General features: G+C 49.8%; 1 protein-coding gene across 1 annotated transcript; it reads left to right on the forward strand.

Annotated features, from left to right (window-relative positions):
• The first annotated feature begins 3,582 nt into the window (after positions 1-3,582).
• On the forward strand, positions 3,583-4,119 carry LOC104511316 (epidermal differentiation-specific protein-like). The gene has a single exon (XM_010153880.1). It carries the CDS (start codon positions 3,583-3,585, stop codon positions 4,117-4,119), a length of 537 nt encoding a protein of 178 aa, XP_010152182.1.
• The last annotated feature ends 5,449 nt before the right edge of the window (positions 4,120-9,568 follow it).

Genomic DNA, 9,568 nt, shown 5'->3' on the forward strand with positions numbered 1-9,568 from the left:
GCATAAAGCTCCATACAAATAGGAGCCAGCGACTTCGGGATTGAAAACTACACGGATTCCATAACCCCAAGAAAGGTGGTCGTTAGACCCAGGAGCTCCCGTCTGTGAGCTCGGGGGTGTTCATACAGACATCCTGGGCTGCGCTTCGGTGGCGCCACATCCCATAGCCGCCTTTGGATTCCCCTCGGTGCCGCGGGAAGCGCCGCCGCCAGCCTTGGTGCTCTGCAGAGGGCGTTTGGGAGTTGGCCGTGGCCCGCGTCCCTCCGGCGTGGTTGAGGCGCGCTGCGGTTCGCGCCCCGTGTTGGCTTTTCCGAGTCTGCGGGTGCTGAGGAAGAGGGGGGTGTTCAGGTTGTGCTGAATGGTGTAATGGTAGATAGAGAATATTTTCCAAAGCACAACTAAATAATTTAACTTTTCCCACTGCTGTGCTCCTTCTCTTACCAGGTGGTGGACACGCATGGTTCAGGAGTGGAACGGGGCCTTCCCCTTCCCAGCGGCACTGAACGGCGGGGTGAGCCCCCCGCGCCGCACGGGACCGTGCAGCCAAGGTGTGATGTGGCCCCGTGGCGAAGCTGGTTTCACTGCTGCTGGGAAGTGAGGTCCTGCTTGTCTCCTCCAAATCCCAGAATCCCTCTGCACTGCAGAGGATGGGCAAACCAGGTGGAAAACAAACCCGGTGCGTTTCCGCGCCGGCCCGGTGCTGTGAGGCAGCACGGCGCGAGCTCCGCCAAGCGCCAGCGGAAGAGACGCAGCGGGAGGGTTTGGCTGGAGCTAGCGTACAGGCTGCCTGTTTTAGCAGGGGTGAACTCTCTCCCTTCCCAGCTCCCCATCTTCTCCAGTGACATCCTGCCTGATGGAGCAGAGATCCCTGAAGCATCCTACAGCCGGGCAAGTTGTCAGGGTGACCTTGAGCTTGTCACATCTCGGCCGTGAGGTCGTTCTGTTTAATGGCAGCCTGGAGCAGCACCTGCTCTGGAGCTGGAGGCACAACTGCCCGTTTTCTTCCTCGGGATTTCTGGCGTATGAACATCTGGCTCGTAGCTCCTGCCTCCTCCTTGGTTCCTCCCAGAGGAACATGGTGCTCGGCCAGTCTGCTCGTATCCAAGGTGTCTTTGAGATCTACTGCTCCCGAGCTAGCGGCGTTTTATTTGTTTGCTCCAATAACCACTAAATCTCCTCTGAGCCCTTCTCGGGAGCTTTCTCACGTCGGGTGGCGAGGGAGGGAACGCTTTCCTTCCGCGGTGGGTCAGCACCCGGAATTTCCAGCCTTGGAGATGTTCAGGATTCACCTGGGCAAGGTGCTGAGCAGATTCAGCCCAGCTGTGAGGAGGGGAGGGGTTGGACTCGAGACCCCCAGAGGTCCCTTCCCACCTGTATCTTTCCGTGAAGCTGAACAATCGCTCGTTTGCTTTCTCTGGCAGTGCAGCTTGGTCTTTTTTTTTTTTTTTAAAAACAGTTGTTATCATTCATCAGTCTGTTGCTTGATTTCAAAATTCAGAGAGGGCTGAGGTGAAATAAGCCTTTAAAGGAAGCTGCTGCTTTTTGCTGCTGTGGGTATTTGCAGGATCTGGATTTCTTTTGAACTAACGCAGATCCCACAGTTTCTTCCCGCTGCAGCGCAGCGTGCTAGCCAGCTTTTGCGTCTGGAAACACGTTACGGGGGAAACCCGCGCTGGGAAAATAAGCCCCGAGGTGTCGCCGCTGCAGCTCTGCCAGGGCCTCCTCGCCCTGCTTCACCAGCTCTGCATCCCTCTGCCTCCCCAAAATGACCGTGTAGGTGAGAAGGGGGCGAGTGGAATTTAATAATAAAAAAAAAGCTGCTTAAATGGCACCTGGATATCTCACGCAAAACCTGTTTACAGCCCGCCCGTCGCGGAATACGGTGACGGGTTACTGCGGTACAGCCGGCTCCTGGGGAATGAAGACAAACAGGAATCAAAGATCCAAGTTTTATCAAGATGCTCGCCCCTCGACGGGCTCTTGAGCCCGGGCAACCAAGCGGCTGGCTGTAGTAAGATCAAAGCCAAATAAAACCGTTCACGATTTTTCATTGGCCACTCCTCGTTTCGCAAGGCTCCCGCGCCGGCTATAAACGCCGGCGAGCGAGCTGCCAGGCAGCACCGGGGCGGAGGAAGTGCCGTCGGCTCTCCCCCAAAACCCGTCGAGGTGAGCCGCGCGCTTTCGGCGGGAGAGCCCTCGAGGGGCTTCTCGGGGGGCAGCTGCGAAAGGTGGTCGGGAGAGGTTGGGGTGGCGGAAGGCCAGCCGGAGGGAGAGGGAGCCAGTGCTGCAAAATTCCAAGGGATGAAAGTGAGACTATTACACAAATCGGTCTTGGGCATGGGATCTTTATGTTGTGTCATCCAAATTAATTGGCTAATTAATGTTATTGTCTTTTCTTCAGGCAGAAGGTCATTATACTAGTGTTCACTCCACCGATAAATTAAAGTTCAGATGGCCACAGCCTTCATAAATTCAATTAAAAATGCTTAAATATTTTTACTAACTTTTTTAAAAAAAGAAAGAGATTTAAGTGGGATTTATTCATTTAAATATTGATTAAGATGCTCAGGTCTTGCAATTTTAGCCCGACTTTTAATCTCACTTGGGCGGATCTGATCTTCTCCCATCCCTTCCCAGAATCGACTGGAGTAACTGCTCCTTTTCCTCCGCTGCGTTTGCCCTGAAATCTTAAAACGTGGCTTCGGTGACCGTTACGTGACTTAGAAAGGGCGCCGGTACCTCAGGCGGCGGCTCGTGTCCGTCCCGGCAGCTGCTACTAATAAATGCTGTGGTTCTTTATCTGATACCCGATGACTTTGTGCGGAATTAGATACAAGTATTTGTTACAGGGCTACAAAAAAAGGTGTTTGCAACCTGAAATTCAGGCTCACGCCAAGATCGGGTGCTTTGAACCTGATTGCTTCTCAGCTTATGTCAAGAGCAGGAATCTCTTGATTTCAATAGAATTCCATATAAAAAGACAAATAAGGTATTTCAGTGGGTCTAAAAGTTCACTTCTGCCCTTAATAGAATAGTTGGGGTTTTTTTTCTATTTACTGTACAAAATGCACTTTCATTTAGAAATTAATTGAATGTCTCACTACTTCCTGTAGTATTAGGTGGATGATGAAACCCGGTCCAAACAACAAATGCCAATTTCTAAAATAATTCTCAAATGTAGCGTCAGTTATCGACCGGAAGATTTATCACCGGTTACGTTTTTGATGTCGTTATGATTTAGGACAAACCAGTGAGACGTTAAACTGAATGCTCAGATGCCATTCATGCGGATACAAGAACCAACATACACAGCTGAATACAACTGGGCAGATTGGGTGTACATAGCTTGTTTTGCTTTTTTCTTCCAAATTCCGATCTCTCTGTCACGCCCTTGCCAGCTGCTGCTGTATTTATCCTCTGCTAAGAATGTTCTGCCTTTCCTTTTTTTCCAACCCCTCCAGCATTTTGGGGGGAGGGACGAGAAGTCTTCTCGCAAGCAGCGCTTATTTTCTGTTTTCCTTTCGTGCAGGCTCTCATCCAGCACCTGCAGGAAGAAATCCCAAGTAGGGAAATCCAGCTGAGATGGGGAAAATCATCATTTATGAGCATGCCAACTTCCAGGGTTACTCCAAAGAATTCACCAGCGACATTGCCAATCTGAAAGACGTGGATTGGAATGACTGTGTCTCCTCAGTGAAGGTGACTGGCCAGCCTTGGGTGGCCTACGAGCACCTCAACTATACGGGCCAGTTGCTGGTGTTTGAGGAGGGAGAACACGGCTTTGTTGGTGAGCAGATGAACGACAAGATCACTTCCCTACGGCTGATCACGGAAAACCTGCACAATCCCCAGATCACTCTCTATGAGCATGCCCAGTACCAAGGGAAATGCAGGGTGATAAGAGAAGCCACTAATCTAGGTAGGGGGCACGACAATGACATCATCTCTTCTCACAAGGTTCAGAAAGGGGCCTGGCTGTTGTGCGAGCACAGCGATGGAAGTGGCTTTCGTTACATTGCGCGGGAAAACGAACACCTTCCGAATTACAACGCGATCCATTTCAATGACAAGCTTTCGTTTCTGCGTCCCCTTCTCCCTGGCAAGTGCTGTGGCTGTTAGAGTGCAAATCCATTCCGGTGCCAAAGGAAGATGCTGCCCCAGCATCCTCCTAGATCTCTCTAGGAAGAGAGACGCGTGAGACCTAGATCTCATTCTGTCCTCGCGTTGCTTTTTTTTTTCCCCTCTGCCACAGAAACACAGAGTGGCAGAACTCAGTGATGTAAAAGCATTGCACGTTGCTGCTGTTGCTAGATGCATAAACAAAACGTGAGGCTATAACCAGCATCGCTCACTCTCTGATTTGTTTTACAGCGCTCTTGCTTTACCATGCCCTCTGCCGGGTTTTTTTTGTATTCCATTTTGCGTCGTTGCCATTAAAGAATCTGTTGAAAGCAACAACGGGTCTATCTTACGTATCGTTTGTGGTTTAATATAGATAAATATTGCCCTTTCATGATGAGATATCTCTGTGTATTCAGAGAATGGTTCGTGTGGTCACTTGTAGACATTTTCTAGTGGAAGGTGTCCCTGCCCATGGCAGCGGGGTTGGAATTGGATGGTCTTTGAGGTCCTTTCCAACCCAAACCATCCTGTGATTCATGGATCTCTCCAGAAAGGTCTTATCTCCTGCCATTCTCGCTTGTCAGTAGCACTGGGTTCAGGCTTGGCTCATCCAGCCTTGAAGTCTGGGTGAGCGTGCTGAGTATTGCTGTGATCCTGGCCAAACTCTCACCTGGGGACAAGGTTGATTGTATCTCAAGACAACGATCAGGCTAATGATAGACTCTTCTACTGCCCCAAATTATATAATCAAACAGAAAGACCTGCCTGTTTTTTTTAAACCTTTGATATCTTGATGTGAAGTATCATTTTGAAATCTCAGCGTTTCAATCAGAACGGAAAATCCCCTTCTTCTGAAGTTACCTCCGCTGTCATTCTACATTGTAATGACATTTTACCATTGTAACAGTCGAGAGAATCCCCACGTGGTACATTCTACCACAGGCCAGCCTCACGTGCTGGCTCAGGTAGCTGAGGGCCCTCCAACACATCAAGCGGTGCCAGGGGTTGTCGCGGCTACCGGCATGGGATGAATCCCAGTGTGCCCTTTTTTCTCCTTTACCAGACCCATGGGCATCCCAGGCCACAACCTGGAGCTCTCATGGGGCAAAGAGGCAATCAGAGGATGAAGATGCAAGCTGCAAGGAGTGGGATGAATCCCAGTGGGCCCTTTTTTCTCCTTTACCAAACCCGTGGGCATCGCAGGCCACAACCTGGAGCTCTCACGGGACAAAGAGGCAATCGGAGGATGAAGATGCAAGCTGCAAGGAGTGCCGAGCTGAAGGAGGAGGGCTGTTTGGCAAGGCTCGGAGCAGCCTGGAGAATGACTTCCTGTTCAGCATTCCCACAGGACCCTGACTCCGTGTGTTTGCTCTTTGCCTCCAAAGCAGCGCGTTAAAAGCCACACGACAGAGTCGGCTTCAAAGCGCTTGCCTTGGGAACGTGAAACACGCCAAGCCTTCTGGCAGATGTGGGATCACCAGCTATTTCAAGACCCACTTTGCTGAGCCTTGGTTTACGTGGGGGGCGCAGAGTTGCGGTTCTGGGTTATCGCTAGCGGCAGCGGCACGCTCCCAGGCGCCTCCTGTGACAGCTGTCACCCAGCTCCGCACCCCCGTGTTTATCTAGCTCCGTGCCGAGCTCCTGTCTGCCGCGGTTTTCTTTTATTTATAGCTAAAAAACAAGCCCGGAACGTGTCCTGCTGCCGTTTGCTGGGCTCTGTTCCCGTTTTGAAAGGAACGCTGCGGGCTGTGTGCCTCTTGGGCTGCTCAGCTAGGCTCAGGGGGGCAGATGCAATGGTGATGGATCGGGTTTTGGGGCACTTCTTAGGGCTTTGCAGCCAATTTCAGGTTTCCTTATCCTATTCCCCAAAGATCTTTTAATTAAATCCAAATAACAGCTTTCCAGTATCTGAAGGGGGCCTACAAGGGTGCTGGGAGAGGACTTTTTACAAGGGCCTGTAGTGACAGGACAAGGGGGAACAGGTACAAATTGAAATCAGGGAGGTTTAGATTAGATATCAGGAAGAAATTCTTCACAGAGAGGGTGGGGAGGCACTGGAACAGGTTGCCCAGAGATGTTGTGGGTGCCCCATCCCTGGATGTCTTCAAGGCCAGGCTGGATGAGGCTTGGAGCAACCTGGTCTAGTGGAAGGTGTCCCTGCCCATGGCAGGGGGTTGGAACTAGATGATCTTTAAGGTCCCTTCCAACCCAAACCGTTCTGTGATTCTATGATTCTATGATTCTAACATGGAGCATTCTCCCTACTCTAGGCCAAAATAGCTTGGGAAGCTATCCAGATGTCACTGTCCAGATGAAGGCAGTGATGTGCCCAAAACGGAGATGGTGTAACGGGAGGGGGAAAACACACACTGGTGTATTCACACGTGAGCTGTGGCAACGGTACCAGGGGGTGTGCAGCAGGCAGTGCTTTCTGCCTTCTCAGCAAGGTGAATTAGACTGTTCAGAGCTCTGTACCGTCACCACGAGGCGTATCCGGGAGGCCCTGGCACAGAGCATCGTGCAGTATGTAACAAAGCTGCCAAACACCAACACACAATCCGTTTCTGTTCCCTGTATTAATGCAGCTCTCCAATATTAATACCTTTTGGAGTAGCACATCAGGAGGCAAATGTCATCTGCTGCCCAAAATGATTTGTGTAAGAAACGATTTTTGCAAGTCCTATTGGATTGCCTTGCTCACATCTGAGGGATCCCTTCCAGCATCTCAGCCTAATAACGATATTACATAGGCACCGTTAACAGCAGAGAGATTATTTATGATGTCTCTAATTATCTTTCCTAGGAAGCACACTTGGTGATATTTCCTTTGTGAAAAATGCCATTTCCTAAAGAGCAAAGAAGGTATTCTCTTGGCACATATAATTTAATGCTTATTTACAGCTGGGATGCCTCTGAATCAGGTAACTGTAATCACTGAGTTTTCCCTCTGCTTCTCTTGAGCAAAGAAAAGAATGCATTACATCCAAAAGTTGCTGTTTCTCGGTGATTTTTACCAGCTCATACTCCCGTCTGTCTCAGGTTCTCCTGGTCACCAGAGAGGGGCTTTTCTTTGTTTTGAGGGTGGGGGTGTCTGCTTGCTCTTGGGGTGCAGCGCACTGCAGACCAGCAGGCAGTTTCTACACTGCTCAGCTAGCAGTGCCCTTGAAATCATGTTCTGCGATCAGCCTCACCCTTGCAGCGGGCTTTAAGATGAATCTCAGAAGGACACACATTCCCTGGCATTCCCTACTGTACTTCTCGTGCTATGTGCATCCCTATAAAAATGTACTGTAGGACACTTGCTCAGGAAAGACTAGAGCACTGGCATCTCAATCTGCCTGTCAGCACAGGCAGGAGCAGGATCTGGATCCCCCAAGCCCTGCTACACTAGGCATGGTACCAGTACGAAGGAAAAAGGCTGATTCCAAAGTAAACACTCAGTTGAAACCTTTCACGGAGTGGATTCCTACTGACCCACAGGGAAGTGCACACGGACATTTGAACAGAATGCTGCATAAGGAAGGCTCTAACCTGTGATGCACCAAAAGGAGATGTCTGGAGAAGAAGGCTCAAACAGCATGGGTAGAACTAAGGTGACACATAAACAGACTGAACTTTCCTCTGGTTAGAAACGAACATCTGCAGAACAAGTTCGGGCACGTTTGGGTAACCACAGAACATAAAACTTGGGCTTGACGTCAGATCTCGGCTACACAGAAAGAGGGTGATGATTACACATTAACCATTCAGCTTACCTTTTAACAATGCCGTGTGGTGCTGCGGGTTAGGGACAGGTTCCTCGGGAAAATTTCCTGGAGCCTCACGCCGTCTCGGCTCTCGGCTCGTGGCCGGGCTGGATGCACTGAGGGATCGTGGCTCTTGGCTGAGAGAACCCCAGGTGACTGCCCTTCGATCCGCGGTGTTTAAAGTGAGATTTACATCTGGCATGACTTCCAGACTCTAGATCCAAATTCCATTCAGAAAATATTGCGTAAAAGCTGAAATCTTTAAATCCCTGAGTACAATCACTACCTGCAAAAATGTATTCCTCCCCTGTTCAAAACTGGGTTACACACATCACATCACTCTTCTTACTTTCTGGGCTTTTTTCCCCCTTACCTACACCAGGAGTTATTGTTGGGCACGTGAGAGCTGCGTGCAAAGCAACCCGTACTCAGACGACCCCCCAGGAGCAATCAGCTCTCAGAAGGGAACATGTACAGAGCTTAAGGCAGCACAAATTTTGATTTCCACCACAAACTCAGAGATCCGCAGCTCCACAGACCTTCGGCGGCTGCCTATCCAACAATAAAAATTTTGGCTGCCCCATTACCCAAAGGAGAAGGGGCCTGCTGAAGGACTTAGTTTCTGGGTTAAAAAACAGCATCCTTGGTCACGCTTACTGGTTTGGCACTGGCACATTTGTTCGGAGGGGAACATATGAACCAGATTTAAAACTCTTACTGCAAAGGCAGCGCAGCAGGATGGTGTAAATTCTGTTATATACATCTACACACGAGACAAATGGAGAGTGATGCATTTGAGGGCAGATAGCAGCTTCCAAAATCCTGTTTAAAAGCTTTGGAGTCACGCAAACAATAGTATCAGGAGGCTGTAACCCACAGCCTGTGTTTCACAACGGAAGAAACTCCAGGGCCATAACTGCAGTCAGATGATCAGCACCAGGCCCCTTTCTCCCACTGTTTCAGGGCTGTGGCGCATGTCCCTTGGCTCAGCAATGGGAAGGAGCAGCTCTACCGCAACCCGCAGTGGCAGCTCCACCGCCCGGGCAGCCCACAGTCGGGGGAGCGGAGGGAAACGAGGAGACGGTTGCACTTAATCTCTTTTTTGTTTGCTTTAACATTCACTTGGGGAAACTCCAGCTGTTTTTCAAATACAGGATTCACAGACTTGCTGTTTGCAAACTTGCGAGCTTTCAGCGCTGCTTTCTGTCCTGCTCGTTTCATCCAGTGCTGGTACTCCCCCAGCTTGACATGACAGCAGCCTGTGTATCCAACACTGAAAACCCGCTGTAGGAAGCAAGGCTGCAGCAACTTCTTGGTTTTTCCCAGATGCATCTTCAAACGCACCTTCTCTTTACCCATCAACACGGCTACCCGCCTTCCATTTAGTGGCTGATTCTTCCTTTGATTTCTTTTTGGGTTTTTTTGCCAGAATGTTCCTCCCCCTTAAGCTGTGGCAGTTTCTCGGCAGTGCTTTGTTTGACTTTGGTTTAATCACAGCAATACGATGGCAAAGCTTAAATGAGATCCTCCATCCTTGTAAAGCAAATCTCAGAAAATGTAAAGCATGAAGCTGACAAAAGCAGTAATGAGAGACCTTCCTTCAGAGATCCATAGAGATCACTGGGAAAATAATTGTGACAAGGTGAAATGAGCACAGTCGCAGCAGGTTATTCCTAGAGAATCACATAATGGTTTGGGTT

This window comes from Eurypyga helias, unplaced genomic scaffold (genome assembly GCF_000690775.1).
Source record: "Eurypyga helias isolate BGI_N326 unplaced genomic scaffold, ASM69077v1 scaffold4886, whole genome shotgun sequence".
Taxonomy (NCBI): Eukaryota; Metazoa; Chordata; class Aves; order Eurypygiformes; family Eurypygidae; genus Eurypyga; species Eurypyga helias.

Coding starts and splice junctions, on each gene's coding strand:
- LOC104511316 (XM_010153880.1), top strand. CDS start 3,583: ATGGGGAAAATCATCATTTATGAGCATGCCAACTTCCAGGGTTACTCC.